The sequence below is a fragment of the Sorex fumeus genome, unplaced genomic scaffold (assembly GCF_029834395.1).
Source record: "Sorex fumeus unplaced genomic scaffold, SorFum_2.1 ptg000025l, whole genome shotgun sequence".
Lineage (NCBI taxonomy): Eukaryota > Metazoa > Chordata > Mammalia > Eulipotyphla > Soricidae > Sorex > Sorex fumeus.
In genome coordinates, this window is record NW_026606082.1 from 2,614,453 (window position 1) to 2,630,124 (window position 15,672).

Below are 15,672 nucleotides of genomic sequence, written 5' to 3' on the forward strand. Positions count from 1 at the left end.
CGCTTTCTGTAACATGGCCATTTAAACAGCGTTCGTACTTCCATTTTGAAAACAACGTATCTCGCCAGTTCTTTGTATTCTTGTGCATTTTTCACAATGTCTCAAGACTTTCAGTGTATAGGTCTTTCACTTTTGTTAAGTTTATACCCAGGTATTTTATCTTTTGTGATGCAGTTGTAAGTGGGAGTTGTTTTCTTAATCTTTCTTTCCTATTATTCAGATTTTGCCCTTGGGAATACTATTAATTTTTTATATTGACTTAATATCTTGCCACTTTACCGTATTCATCTGTTATTATTTTAATTGTGTGTGTGTGTGTGTGCACGTGTGTGTGTGATGGTGCTTTCAGATAGTACGTAGGGGACCCAGGAGCCACTTTTGATGATTCCTGGCTAACCAGGCTGGTGGTTCAATGCTAGAGTCGAAGGATGTGCTGTTACTTAGGTCCTGTGGTATGAGAAACTACCTGGAGATCTCCAGAGTCCTGGCTGGTGGTGCTTAGGGGCCTACAGGGCTGTTCTTGGTGATGTGGCAGCAGTGATGGGACTGAGGCCTACAGCACACCAGACCCTAACCCTTGTATTATGTCTCCAGCTTTAGTGGTATCATTATAAATTTCTATGTATATTATATGTCATGGGTTGGAGCGATAGCACAGTGGGTAGGGCGTTTGCCTTGCATGCGCCAACATGGCTAACCCGAGTTCGATTCCTCCACCCCTCTCGGAGAGCCCGGCAAGCTACCGAGAGTATCTCGCCCGCACGGCAGAGCCTGGCAAGCTCCCCATGACGTATTCGATATGCCAGACACAGTAACAACAAAGTCTCCAATGGAGACGTTACTGGGCCCGCTCGAGCAAATCGATGATCAATGGGAGGGCCTTTACCTTTACCTCGAGCAAATTATATGTCATGGGCTGGAGCGATAGCACAGTGGGTAGGGCGTTTGCCTTGCATGCGCCAACATGGCTAACCCGAGTTCGATTCCTCCACCCCTCTCAGAGAGCCCGGCAAGCTACCGAGAGTATCTCGCCTGCAACGCAAAGCCTGCAAGCTACCCATGACCATATTCGATATGCCAGACACAGTAACAAGTGTCACAATAGAGATGTTACTGGGCCTGCTTGAGCAAATTGATGAACAATGGGAGGACAGTGACAGTGACAGTGATTATATGTCATATGTGAATATTGGTGGTTTCAGTCTTCTTTTCTAATTTGAACTCCTATCATCTTTCTCTTGTATAACTGCTGTGACGAGGACTTCCAAAACTCTGTTGAATAGTAGTGGTGAGTGTGGACTTTCTTGCTGAGTGCCAACATTATTGTGATGTTCGTTGTGGCTTTGTCACACAAAGCTTTTATTCTCTCGAGGTATGTTGGCTCTTGACCCAATTTATTGAGATTTTGTGTGTGTGTGTGTGTGTGTGTGTGTGTGTGTGTGTGTGTGTGTGTGTCAGTAGCTGTCGGGGGTTGAGTTTTGTCAGATGCCTTCTCAGAACCTACTGGTATGACCCTGTGATGTTTTCATTCTTTTGTTGATGGTGTGTTTTACATTAATTAATGTGCCTCAGAATACTGAGCCCATCTGGCCATGGTGAGTCATTCTCGGAATATATTGTTGGGGTTGATTTACTAAAATTTTATTGAATGCTTTTGCATCTTTGTGTACCAAAGATACTGGACAGTAAGTTTTGTTTTACTTTGTTTTGTTTTGGGATTGCCCTTGCTTTTGTATCATCCGTTTTGTTTCTGTTTTAGTTACTTCAGCTCTGATTTTATACTTCCATTTTTAAGTGGACTTAGGCCTTGTATTTTCTTATTTTTCCTAGTTCCTTCAGATGTAATTGTTTTATCTGGCACTTTCATGTTTATTGATGTGAACCAGTTTTGCTATTATCTCTGCTCTTAATACTGCTTTTTTCTGCTTTCTAAAAGATCTGATAGCTCGTCTGTTAAGTTTTATTGGTCTTGGGTGGTTTTTAAAGTAATTTCTTTGATTTATTTGTTGACCCAGTAATTATTCAGAAGCAGGTAAAGTCTCCAAACTTAATCTTCTATACCAACCAATGACGTATACCTAACTTGCTTTCACATGTGGGCTGTTGTGAATTATGCCGCAGTGAACTTGGGAGTAGAAATGTCTCTTCAAGACACTGACTTCTTTCCTGTGTACTGTAAGAAGTAGTATTGCAGAATAATACAACCATTTCATTTTTGATGCTTTGAGGAAACTCCAGACCATTTTGCTTAGAGGTTGTATCAATTTGTATCCCACAAAGAGTGATCATTGATAACACTTGTAGTTTCTTTACATTTGGATAATGGCCATCCCTGTGTACCTGGGCTATTATCTCATTGGGTTTTGATTTGCATCACCCTGGGAACTAGGATCTTGAGTACCTGTTCATATATATCTGTTCCACCATTTGTATATCTTTTTTTCAAAAGATGCCTATTCAGGGCCTTCATCCATTTTTTTCAAAACCAAGTTATTTAATAGCTCCTATTTCATTTAGTTCCTTAAATATTTTGGAAATTGGTCGCTTACAAGTTGGTCAAGGTAAGGTACATGATTTATATTTTCTTCTATTTCATCAGTTGTGTTTTCACTTTGTCCATCATTTCCTGTGGTCTAAGAACTTTTTAGTTTGATGCAGTCTCAATTGTCTAGTTTTGATTTTTTTTAAATTTTTTCCTGAGGTTTTGGTGTCAGATTAAAGAAATCATTGCCCGGGAACTTTTGTCCTCGCATTTTATTTTAGAAAGTGTACTGTTTCAGTGTACCGTTAGAGTTTAATTTCATTCCGTGTGTGGACTTGTTACCAAAGACACTATCCGTTACCCAATGTGTGTTCTTGTTAGAGATTACTTGACCATAAAGGCATGGTGAATTTACATCTAGATTACTTCAGTCCACTCCACCCTCCCCCTATAATATCCGTGCTTAGGTTTAATATTATACTGTTCTAGTGTATGGTGACTGTGTTTTGAAATTAGCAAGTATGATGCCTGATTTGAATTTCCTTTCCTTTCCTTTCCTTTCCTTTCCTTTCCTTTCCTTTCCTTTCCTTTCCTTTCCTTTTTTTTTTCCATCAGGGAATGACAAAGTAAAAGAAAAATACCTTGGAAGTAAATCACTGTCCTCCCTCCGGTTGTTCATTCATTTGCTTGAGCGGGCCCAGTAACATCTCCATTGTGAGACTTGTTGTTACTGTGTTTGGCATATCGAATACGTCACGGGGAGCTTGCCAGGCTTTGCCTTGCGGGCAAGATACTCTCGATAGCTTGCCGGGCTCTCCGAGAGGGGAGGAGGAATCGAACCCGGCTCGGCCGGGCTGGCTGCGCGCAAAGCAAACGCCCTATCGCTGTGCTATCGCTCCAACCCTGGAAGTAAATACACTCGACGTTTTCTAATTTGTTTTAACTTTTTTTCCTTTCTAAAAATTGACTTTAGAAATAAACATTGATATAGGCGCCTTTGGTGGCAAGGATCAGGAAGAGACCTGGCATACAATGTATTTGCGTGCCGGGAAACGTGCCAGCCGCGTGCGTGACTCTCAGTTTCCTCAGTCTTACTTAGCTTTTGCAGTGGTCTTGCAAATTAAATGTGGCAATCAGGGAACTGAGGGTGAGAGGGGAAGTTGTTTGTTCACGATCTCTCTGTTGCTCTCTGACTTTTGCGCTGCTGACCCAGGCAGACTCTGTAGTTCCTTTCTAATGAAGAATAGGAAATTTTATGGTGTATTTAATCTTAAAGAATTTCTGGTGACCTTGATCTTTTATGTTACTAGTCAGAGTATGAGGTGTTTGGTAAAATACGAGTCAGCATAAGAAAATCTGGGATGTACGATGGTAGCCTTTTCATAGATCTTTGAGCGCTCGACCTTTTTCATCTGTTTCTGACTTGTGAGCCTGTGAGAATGAGCTGTGGTCCTGGGTCTTCCTTTGTAGAAGAGTATCTCAGATCCATATTATATTTCATCTTGCATCAGTCGCTCAGAGCTGGAGAGAGATTTTGGTAGCTTGGTTTTCCCTTTGACTGAGGAGGACACAGCCTCCCAGCTTTGGCATTGGGACCAGGCCCTGGCAGGCCAGAGCGGGCCCTGTGGGCAGTGCTGGCCAACTCAGCCATCTCCTTTCTGCTATAGGCAGCAGGGGAGGCACCCACAAGAGCTGCGGTTGGCTGTGTCTCTTCTTCTGTCGTGTCACTGTGGCTTCTACTGAGTTCCCTTCCTTGATTTATATGGCCACGGACCTGAGCCTTCTATTTTACAGCTTTGCAGAGCAATCTGTGAAGAGACAGAAAATAGTCACTTCACATCATTCCACGAGTGTAGGGTGTTGAACAGTTTTCCAAGACTTGACTGAGTTGATTCTGAACTGTAGAAGGCTGATATTTAATATTTATATGTTCTTTATTTGAAGGGCATAATATAGAAGAGGAAAGTTTGTATCACTTGTTCGGTAATGTGTAGAACGGAATGAAATGGAAGGAGATTATTTTTTTTTGCAAGGGGGCACATCTGGTGATGCTCAGGGGTTACTGCTGGCTCTGCACTCAGGAATCTCTTGGTGGTGCTTGGGGGGGGGACCATATGGCTTGCTGGGGATCGAACCTGGGTTTGTCAGCTGCTTGCAAGGCAAACGCCCTACCCGCTGTGCTGTCTCTCTGGCCCTGAAAGGAGCTGTTTTTCCCACTGAGGATCAGAACAATGCATTAGTGGGCCAGAAGTCCTGGCTGTCATCTCCATGTAGCCTGGAACTTGTTCGAAAACTTGGGGACACACCTACTCACCACAGCACAGTCTCATTCAGTACAAAAGGAGGATTGGGAGTAATCCACCAGTGGTTACCTCTAGTCATCGTCTATTACTTTAAGAGGTAGAAAACCAATACGTCAAGTAGCTTCTCAAAAAAGTTCAGCATTTGTTTCCTTAATTTTTCATCTTTAAAACTTGGTGTTGAGGAAGCTGAAGAGATAGCACACAGCGAGGATGCTTGCCTTGCATGCAGCCAGCTTGGGTTCGATCCCTGATACTCCATTTGGGCCCCCAAGACCCCATTAGGAGTGATCCCTGGATGCAGAACCAGTAGTAAGCCCTGTGAACCATTGGGTGTGGCCAAAGACCATATTTTAAAAAAAACCAACAATTCAGTGTTGAGGCTGATAATTTACAATCATCCTCGTTACCTAATAGAGACTATAGTTATGGTTTATTGGATGTGATACGTCATTCATAGAATTGCTTCTATAACTTACCGGGCCCATTGAATAATGAATGTATGAGATTTTTCTTCCCTTTAGAAATCATTAAGAATTTCAAGACATCAATGCGACTCAGAACCCAGCACTGGGCTTTACTGGGTGTGCCCTGGCATCTGGGAGACAGGCCCACGAGCCCAACTTCTGTCCTTTAGGATGTGTTTGTAACTCACTAGGAGCTGTCCTCGGCAGCAGGGATGCAGTGGCTAGGACAGACTGGCCCTTACCCTTTTAGGAATGAGCTGTAGAGTGGGCCAGTCGCTAGCAAATGACGAATCTGTTGATGAACCGGTGGAAACTGGACAAGTTCAAGGGGCCTGAGGGTGGGGATGGGGGTCATCCTTTCCTCTGAGTCTCTTTGTTTTTCACTTTAAATTCATTCTTATTTATGCAGCGTGGAATTGTTTTTCTGTTCTTTCCAGCCATACATAGAAGAAATTTGTGAAAGTCTTCGAGGCAACATTTTTCAAAAATTTATGGAAAGGTATGAAACTTCATGTACATATACAAAAGTGTCATGTATATTGAGCTTCATCTTATCCAATTAAGTGTCGCCTCTAAAATATGTATTGGTTTCTTTGCTTGACAAGTATTTGCTTACCATGGGCTGTGTACCAGGCGTTATGGTAGACTCTCTATGCTGGTTATAATTTAGAGGATTTGCCTATGGCCATGGCTCTTGGACCTTTAGTTCTTCCATTTCAAAATGGCCTCAACTGTAAGCCAATAAGGGGATTTTGGCATGAGAACTTATTTCATTAGGACATCTTTGATAATGCAAGCGACAGCTCTATACTTTAACTAATTCGTTTGTTTGTACTTTGAAACATAAACCCTCCTCCCCACCCCCCAAGGTAGAACTAGCATGTACTTTATTTTGTTTTGCTTGTGTAGAGCTGGAGCAATGGCACAGCGGGTAGGGCGTTTGCCTTGCATGCGGCTGACCCGGGTTCAATACCTCCGTCCCTCTTGGAGAGCCCAGCAAGCTGCGGAGAGTATCCCACCTGCAGGCAAAGCCTGGCAAGCTCCCCGTTACCTATTCAATATTCCAAAAACAATAACAACAAGTCTCATAATAGAGATATTACTGGACCCACTCGAACAAATCGATGAACAACGGGAGGACAGTGCTACAGTGCTACAGTTGTTGTGAATTTTGGTGTCACACCTGGCAATGCTCAGGACTTACTCCTGGCTCTGCACTCAGGGATCACTCCTGGTGGTGCTCGGGCAACCATATTGATGCTGGGAATTGAACCCAGGTTGGGTGCATGCCAGGCAAGATACTTGTACTATCTTTCTGGCCCCTTAATTTTTAATGTGTAGAATTAAGAGTATAGGCAGACTGTTTGTGGTCCTATATACCATTAGCATACTCAAACTGTAGAGTACATATGTTACACAAAATTCTGAAAAACTTTCAGGATGCCTTTAAAAAATGTCCAGGGGACTGGAGCAATAGCACAGCGGGTAGGCATTTGCTTTGCACGCCGCTGACCCGGGTTCAATTCCCAGCATCCCAGATGGTCCCCTGAGCACCGCCAGGAGTAATTCCTGAATGCATGAGCCAGGAGTAACCCCTGTGTATCACCGGGTATGACCTAAAAAGAAAAAAAATAGAAATTAAAAAAAATTAAAAATGTTCAGCTGATGTTCCTTCAGGCACTTATCAGTCAATTCTTGAATGTATTTGGGGGCATTCCTTGGGACAGTGCATTGGGGGCACGGAGCTGGGTGGAACAGAATCTGCATTCACATGGACTGTCATTTTTGCCATAAACTTGGCTAATTTCTAGGCAATTGACATCATGATTGTGTCTCATTGACGGAGCCGTCTGCAGCTGTTCAGTAATTGCCCTTTAAGAACAAATGCTGCTTCTTTGCAGTTTTTCTGTCCACATAAGCACAGAAGCAAAGTAATTTTTAACCAAGTTGTGTGAGCTATGCAGCTACAAGAGTTCACGAGATAATTTTATCCTGAAGGAGAGTCAACAATTGAGAAATGAAGAGCCAGGCACGTGGTTACTCTTCCCCGGGGAGGGCCAAGAACTCTCCCCAAACGCAGCTGAACCAAACAGGGTTTCGGAGTGCCTGGGTGCAGACGTGGGGGCAGCCCCAGAGCTGTCGGTCTTCAACTCCGGCCTTTCCCAGCTCTCAGGTTAAGCTCGCCCTCCAGTGACCCCGAGGGCGGCAGGGAGAGTTGAGTCGAGGATGGTCGCAGCACTGAGGAAGGAGATCCCCTAATTCTTCCCAGGCGGGCTCTCCGAGGCCCCAGGTAAACCTGAGGAGGCCTTCGCGCCTGCTGAGTGAGCCATTCTCTCTCCTCCAACCACAGGAAATGCCAGTGAAAGTCTGCAGCTTAGGGAAGTGCACGCTGAACTTTCTGGAACAAGTGGCCCGTCATGTAAACGAAGTGTGCCTTAAGTCCGTTTGTTTATCTTTATGCATACTCGGTCCTTTGGCAGTTGGCACATTCTCCAGTTCGAGTCAGGAGATCTATTATTGCCAGGTCACCGGAATGGAGTTTGGGTTCTGGAAGGTGTGGCGGGCACTCTTGTCAATAGCCCCCTGGGACCTGTCGGGCCTCATAACCACCCCGCGCTGAGGGCTGGCCTGCTGAGGGCTGACACGGAGAAGGAAGTGTCCCTCCTGCCGGCGGGAGCGTCTCTCTCTGCCTCCTCCTGAGGCCACGCGAGGACACGGCAGGCAGGACTGTTTCAGGCAGGCCCTGTCCCTCCCACAGGGATGCTTTCCCTCCCGGGAAAGAGGCCCCGGAGGCTTGTTCTCAGCCGTCTAAAGTGAGTCAGGAGTCAAGCTTGAAGCAAGCGTGTGCTCCCCCACGCTCCCTGCACCCGTGCCCTCGCTCCCTCTGAGACAGTGGCCTCGGGTGCTCAGAGACTTGCCGGTCACCCTCAGGGACTCTGGCCACCTGGGGCCCGGGGAGGCCAAGCTCTGCCTCTCTGCCGAGCACGTCCTGACAGCCCCTTGTCCTAAGTGGGGACTGACCAGCAAGAATGCTTACAGAGCCCCATGAACATAGGACTGAAGGGGGCCCGGCTGCTTCCTCAGAGAATTTGTTCCCTCAGACCCCAGTTGATGAGTAGAATCTGCGTGGCTGGGGGCTTCTTTGTGGGAAGAGGTAGCATGGAGGAGCAGAGGGTGGGCTGAGGGTTTGTGCTCCTGGATTTTGGGCCTACAAAGCATTTTCCTCCCTGTGGCTCTGAGCCCTCCACAGCCAGCTTGCAAGTTGGGACCCTGTGCCACAGAATCCCAACCCATCACTCAACCCATCACTCTTTTTTTTTTTTTTTTGCTTTTTGGATCACACCTGGCAATGCAGAAGGGTTACTCCTGGCTCATGCACTCAGGAATTACTCCTGGCGGTGCTCAGGGGACCATCTGGGATGCTGGGAATCAAACCCGGGTTGGTCGCATGCACGGCAAATGCTCTACCCACTGTACTATCGCTCCAGCCCCCCATCACCGTTTCTGAAGCCCAGATGCGGTGGGACAGGGGCAAGTCAGCCCACTCGGCATTCTGACTCCATGTCCAAGGAACGGGAGTGATTTTTTTTGATATGGGCCACACTTCAGAAAACCATTTGGAAAATAGGCCCTACCTCTCAGAATGAACTTCTGTTTTTATCAGCCTCGCGGTGCTATTAGGAAGATCAATAAGACACTCTTTAAATTTAGAGTTTCGGATGAAAGATGTCACGTAATTTCAAAGTATTCATTTGCTTTTGATGTTCGATGTGATTATTCGTCTCAGAGAGAATTTTAGGAAGATTCTTAGAAGGCATATGAAATGGCCCCAACAAGGAATTGGGGCACTTGAGTGCCTTGAGGCAGTCTGGTATAAAACTGATAAATCCGGTCACTTGTACTTAACAGGGCTGGAGCGATAGCACAGCAGGTAGGGCGTTTGCCTTGCACACGGCCGACCCGGTATCGATTCCTCCGTCCCTCTGGGAGAGCCCGGCAAGCTACCGAGAGTATCCCACCTGCACGGCAGAGCCTGGCAAGCTCCCTGTGGCGTATTCAATATGCCAAAAACAGCAACAACAAGTCTCACAGTGGAGACGTTACTGGCACCGGCTCAAGCAAATCGATGAACAAGGGGAGGACAATTTTACAGTGTACTTAATAAAGAACTCCTTCCCTCCTTCCTCCCCCCACCCCGCCCCGTTTCTTTCTGTTTCATAATTCACTCATGTATTTATTCATTTATTCTAAGGACTTTTAGTGTTGTGACAACTGTAAAGAATTATGCTAAGGGCTAGATAAGATTTACCATCACCAAGAATATTATTTTTTCTTTTAAGGAGCATTCCATTTAGGACAGATTTCTTTGTGGGAGAAATTATGTCATCATGTCACAAACCTTATAGCTCATTAATTTTTTTTTTTTTAGAAAGTTATGTCTTTCTTCAATAGATAGGGGGTCAGTACTTTTCTTTATGCAAAAACCACTTGTCAAGCAGTTGAGTGAATTGTGGGGGCAAAGGTGGGCTCCCCTGAGGAAAAGGGAATTTAGCCTGAGGTGTTCTCTTCAGCCATGTTGGCTGCGTGCAAGGCAAACGCCCTACCGCTGTGGTATTGCTCCAGCCCCAGTGCTTCTATTTCAGTTAAGGGGTAAGACTGGGTCTAGGTCCGAATGGTTCCCTTCCCAGTCTCTTGTGGCCTTGGGTGAGTCTTGTTCTTCCTGTCCCCTCCCCCCTCCCCCAGGATGGGAATCTTGATAACACCCAGTCAGGGCGTAGTTGGGCGAGAGGGAGCCAGGCCTGGCACACCGCAAACACCATTTACGTGTCGGTCACCCTTACCGTTCCTCAGAAGTAGGGTTGGTCTGATTTGGCTTTGTCATTTGGGGCTCCGTTGCCCATGATGGCATTCACCACCCACCAATAACTATGGAGCACTTGAAAAATGTGAATACTGGATACCACAAGGTCCTCTCAGTGCAGATCAAAGACCCCAACAAACAAAACAGAAATAAGAATCCAGATGGTCCCCTTAAGCACCTCATGCTAACTACAAGTTGAAATGGTATCTTTTCCATATATGTTGGGTTAAGTAAAATTATGTGATTCAAGTTACAATGTGGCACATGGTATCCTTCTATGAGACAGTGTTAACTAGACAGATAGAAATATTACCATATTAATATAATTGAGAACAAACTCTGAGCGCAAACCAAGAACACAGGATTTTGGTAGTGTGTGAGTGTGAGTGTGAGTGTGTGTGTGTGTGTGTGTGTGTGTGTGTGTGTGTGTGTAAGTAGGTGGACTGGAGGTAACAGAGGCATGGTGGGGTCATGGCCACATTTGGTGTTGGCGAGATGAGGTAAGTGTACAATAACACTGTGAGTGTCAACATCATTGTAAATGCACTGCTGAAATGATAATAATAAAAATAATGTCACCGTAACACAAGACAAGTGAAGGAAAAATGTGAGGTCTCTCATTTGAATTCGAACGTAAAGCCATGAATATTGGCGAATGCTCTGTGAGGAAATGTTTTAGAAAAATACGTTGAGGGATCAGAATGAGAATACAGAGGAGGGAAGTGTGCTTGCCTTGCATGTGGTTGACCCAAGTTCAGTCCCCGGCAGCCCGTATGGTCCCTTGAGTACCACCAGGAGTAATTCCTGAGTGTATAGTCAGGAGTGAGTCCTGAGTGCCACCAGGTGTGGCCCAAAAACAAGAAAAAGAAAAGAAATATCATGTACAAGTCCAGGGATACTCATTCCATGTAAAATGAATTCTCTGCATGTAGGAGGCTCCGGGTTTGGTCCCCAACACCTAGGAAGGAAGAACCTTCCTGTGTCACAGGCGCGCACTTCCAGTTTATCTGGCAATATGTTGTAGAACCCAGGGGAGGCAGTATTTAACTTTACAATAATTATTTATACTCTCTTTCAGTGACAAGTTCACTCGATTTTGTCAGTGGAAAAATGTAGAACTAAACATCCATGTGAGTATCATCTTTTTATTTCCTTCACTCTTGCTTTAAATAAAACTCCATCTGGCTTCACTCCATGAGAAAATACTTGATTCCGCGGCATACTCCCCAGGGTAACCCACACGGCCTAAACAGATGTCTCCCTTACAGTTTTATGCATGAAACATTCATCCTCCCATACCCGGTGGTAAACAATTGAGTTGTAATTCTCTATTTTCATATTCTCTAAGAATGCGTTTGTTTAAGAAAGGATATTTTAAGAAGTCGTCGACCCTTTCACGGAAATAGTAGTAAAAATCTAAACTGCTTACTCGCTTCCTGTACTTCTTAAGCTCTTGTCTTTTGCCGTCCTGGAAAGTTCCTTTTCTTTTTCTTCTTATTGGGTGTCATCATGTAATAAAAAATGATGGCGGCCTTTACCAGACCAAGGTGTCATCTGTTTTGAAATTGCTTTGAGATGACAAAAATCCATCTCCACAAAAGAAATGCTTTCTGCCATCTATTTTCTTTGGCCAGAAACACACACACACACACACACACACACACACACACACACAGCAGTGCGCTCAGGGCTGACTCCTGATTCTTTGCTTGGGGATCATTCCTGTTAGTGCTCAGGGGACCACAGCAGGTACATGGGGATTCACTCCGGATTGACTGCAGGCAAGACAAGCACCTTACCTGCTGTATTCTCTCTCCGCTTCCTAACTTTTCTTTTATACATTATTTTAAAAAAAAAGACAAAAACTCTCTTCTCCTTCGTATCTCCCTTCCTGAAGGATTGAAGCTGGGAAAAAGGGATTTTCAGCTATTTTGTGACTTCGTTCCTCCCCCCCCAATTAACAACTGTCGTCGGGAGAAGTGGTCTGTCTGTTCTCTCGACCCTGTACCCCAACCCTTCGTCCCTGTTGCTGCCTCCTGACCTCCTCCCTTGCTGGCACATTTACTGGCAGAATCTGGAAGTCAGAGGCCATGACCTGACATTCATATATGCCTGATGGTGCGGCAGCTTTTCCTCGTGCCCGTGTCTCTTGGGCTGGACCAAGTCTCCCCTGGTCCTCCTGCCCCCCTGGGCACCACCCGTGAGCTCTGTGGGCCCCGACCCCCTCCCTGGCTGCAGTCCATGGGTGTTCAGGGTCATTGGGGGAAAGCCCATCAAGAATCGGGCCTCTCTCTTGCCAGGCTGTGGAAGCTAGCAGGCGTTTGCTCTTGCTGTCTCTCAAGGACGTAAGACTCTGCCCTGGCGCCCTCTCACGCTCTCCGGGCTCCCTCCGAAGTCGGAAGGAGGCGTAACTGCCACAGGACAGAGGCGCACGCTCACAAAGAAAGCCTCCTTTGAGGCTTTCCTCACACTCGGCCTTGCTTCACGCTCACATGCCCGGCACGCGCCCTCCCCAGTCACTGATGCTCTCGATAAAACACTCACATGGCCCGCATCTGTGGGGCTGTCTGATCCCCGGCCCTGTGTGTGGAAAACACAGCTGCCCTTGATGTAGACTTCTTCTTCCTGCCATCTGACAGTTCCGGGAATTGCTGGACTCTTCCCAAACTTGAGGCCCCGGAGTAGCTGTGGTTGCTTTCATTTTGACTGGAAATTTCACACTCACTTGTCTTCAGGGTTTCTGCCTTGTAATCAGAGATTTATGAAATGGGGAGAGAGAGAGAGAGAGAGAGAGAGAGAGAGAGAGAGAGAGAGAGAGAGAGAGAGAGAGAGAGAGAGAAAAGCAGCTGACTTTAATTCCTCCTCTGTCATCTTCCTGTTTGCCTCCTTTTTTTGTGCCTTTTGGAGATTGAGTAAGAGATTCTTAAGAAAGTCTTGGCCACCCCTTGTCTCAGTTTGAGAACATGGTGGTGGAAAGTCTAGATTTTTATTTATTTATTTATTTAACATCAGCCCGGCAAGCTGCCGAGAGTATTCGATATGCCAAACACAGTAACAACAAAGTCTCCAATGGAGACGTTACTGGGCCCGCTCAAGCAAATCGACGATCAACGGGAGGGCCTTTACCTTTACCTTTACCTTTAACATCAGAGCTGCTATTTTACCAGCTATTTGGCAGGGGGGAAAGAAATCCCTTTACCATGAGATAATTTCCATGCAAATTTATTTTCCATTTTTGTGCTTAAATTCACAGTTGACCATGAATGATTTCAGCGTTCATAGGATCATTGGCCGAGGAGGATTTGGTGAAGTATATGGTTGCAGAAAAGCAGACACTGGAAAAATGTAAGTTTCCCATGCTCCTCCGCCTTGCTGGAAGTAGTAACTGGATTTATTTTATTTTGTGTCCTGAGAAAAAAATCCCTGTTTGGTATAGCTACAATCCCTGACCTCACTTTTGAGGTAATTTATTTGAGGAAGAAATGGGACATGCTTTGTTCGACTTGGTGTCATGAGAACGGTAAGCTGAGCCCTCAGAGCGAAATGGGACTGAGACCAGTAACCTGGCCTTGCGGGTTGCCTTGGTTAATTCAGGTGAAGGGCTGGAAACCAGGGGTGGGTGGGGGAGGGAGGCGCGGAAGTGAGCAGTGGCGGGTGTGAACCTCCAGGCTCTCTTCTGAGCCCTGATTCCCCTCTGAACTCATGGGGGTTTGGGTGACACAGCATCCCAGGACATGCTGCTTCCCCACACACGGGGCTGGAGCCTGGCCAGTCTCACCCACTGCTCTGTCAGTCAAGATCAGAGTCATGGTCATGTGGCTAGTGGGTTCCCTTTCCTTGGGACAGAAAGGGGCGGTGCTGGTGTGAGGCAGTAGGTATCAGAAGCGACCAGTCTGCGGGTTTTCCCGCACAGTGTGTGGCAGGCCAGCCAGGTATAGGGATGTTTATTTTGAAGCATGGAAGCAGTTCGACCAACTGTATTTCTGCGAGCAAAAGAGAGTGGGAAAACGGGCTTCGAGGAGCCCAGATCCCCATGTCTAATTACGTGACAGGCATGTGGCAACCGTGGAGGGGGCTGGCCGTGAAGCATGGGTTCCAGAATGATGACGTCCATTGACCTGACGCAGGCCTGGGTTAGTCGCCACTTTCCTGTGTTCCCGCTCCGCCAGGACCCGGCCTGCCAAACCAGCTCCTCTGTTTGACAGCGGTTTCTTTCATCAAACACTGTGCTGGGGGCCGCCAGCCATCAAGACCGTCTGAAACATTTTTAGAAAGTCTTTGCGATGGGAACATTTAAGGAACACATCGTGTCTTAGGTCCTCAATATTTTTGCTCCCTGTAACTTTTAGCATCTTGTCAATGGATTTGTTGTAAAGAAGGCCAGTAAAAGTAGACTGAAAATTGCCTACCTGGGCATCTGTTTTGTCCTAACAAAACACCTGGCTAACACGATAAGCCCCAGATAGTTAGCTATGAAGTGACGTTTTCGTTCCCTGGCTTCCAAGGACCCCATGCTCAGAGCTTTCAGGCTCCAGAAACCCCTTGAGGCAGTTTCCTTCAGCTTTCTGTTGTCCTGTTCACCAGCCTCCTGCCTGCTCAAACCCTGATTGTCGAGTATGTCATAGAATGGCCCTGGTCCCTTCAGTGAGTCCCCAAGTATTCAGAAAATACTAAGCAATCCACTGCCTCTTCTTAGCTTACTTGACCCAGTGATAGATTTACACCTCTCACTGGGGTGGGGGTGGGGGGGTCCAAGGATGTGTGTCACGTGTCATGCAGGACCCTGGATTTGACCCCCAGCATCACATAGCTCCACAAGCCCTTCCCCAAGTGGCCCTGGTGGTCTTCAGGCACCTCCCAGAGTGACCTCCACAACCAAAGAAATAGACCAATTGGTTATTGTTTGAAATACTAATGAATGTCAACTTTAGGTAACAAGACCATGGTATTCCGGATGCGTCGTTTTACATACACGCGCTGTTTCTTCTGGTTTTGTTCATTGTGTGCATTTTGGCATCTTATGCTCTGCACCAACTACAGATTCTTTATGGGGGGCTGGAGGTTGGGGCCACATCCAGCTGTGCTCGGGGCTTACTCCTGGCTCTCTGCTCAGGGATCACTCCTGGAAGGCTCAGGGAACTATACGTGGTGCCAGGGATAGAACCTGGGTTGGCCACATGCAAGGCAGGTGCCTTACCTCTTGTACTGTCACTCCAGCCCTGACTACAAATTCTTGCCCACTCCGGATTTCCCGAATCCTTCTATATCCACTCCCTCAGCACATGCACACGTATGCATGTGTGCATGCGCGCGCGCACACACACACGCACACACACACACACACACACACACGCACACACGCACCAAGAACCAGGAAGGCAGCAGTAGTACATACAGAATTGATTTCACTGGACTTATTTCTCTCTTTTATTTAATTGGGATGTCTGTCATATAATGATAGACATATCTTAACTACTGCTTGACATTTATTTTTAAAAATACCTTTTATTTCGGGATAGTTCGAGGTTTCTGGAAAGGGTGCAGAGCTGTACAGGAGTTTCC

General features: G+C 46.3%; 1 protein-coding gene across 3 annotated transcripts in view; it reads left to right on the forward strand.

The window, feature by feature from the left end:
• Positions 1-15,672, forward strand: part of GRK3 (G protein-coupled receptor kinase 3) — a 159,003-nt gene that overhangs the window by 97,161 nt on the left and 46,170 nt on the right. For all 3 annotated transcript variants that reach the window (XM_056114452.1, XM_056114453.1, XM_056114454.1), the window contains 3 exons: positions 5,687-5,748; positions 11,189-11,240; positions 13,364-13,455. In XM_056114452.1, the coding sequence (XP_055970427.1) occupies positions 5,687-5,748; positions 11,189-11,240; positions 13,364-13,455 (206 nt within the window). The remainder of the gene's footprint in view (positions 1-5,686; positions 5,749-11,188; positions 11,241-13,363; positions 13,456-15,672) is intronic.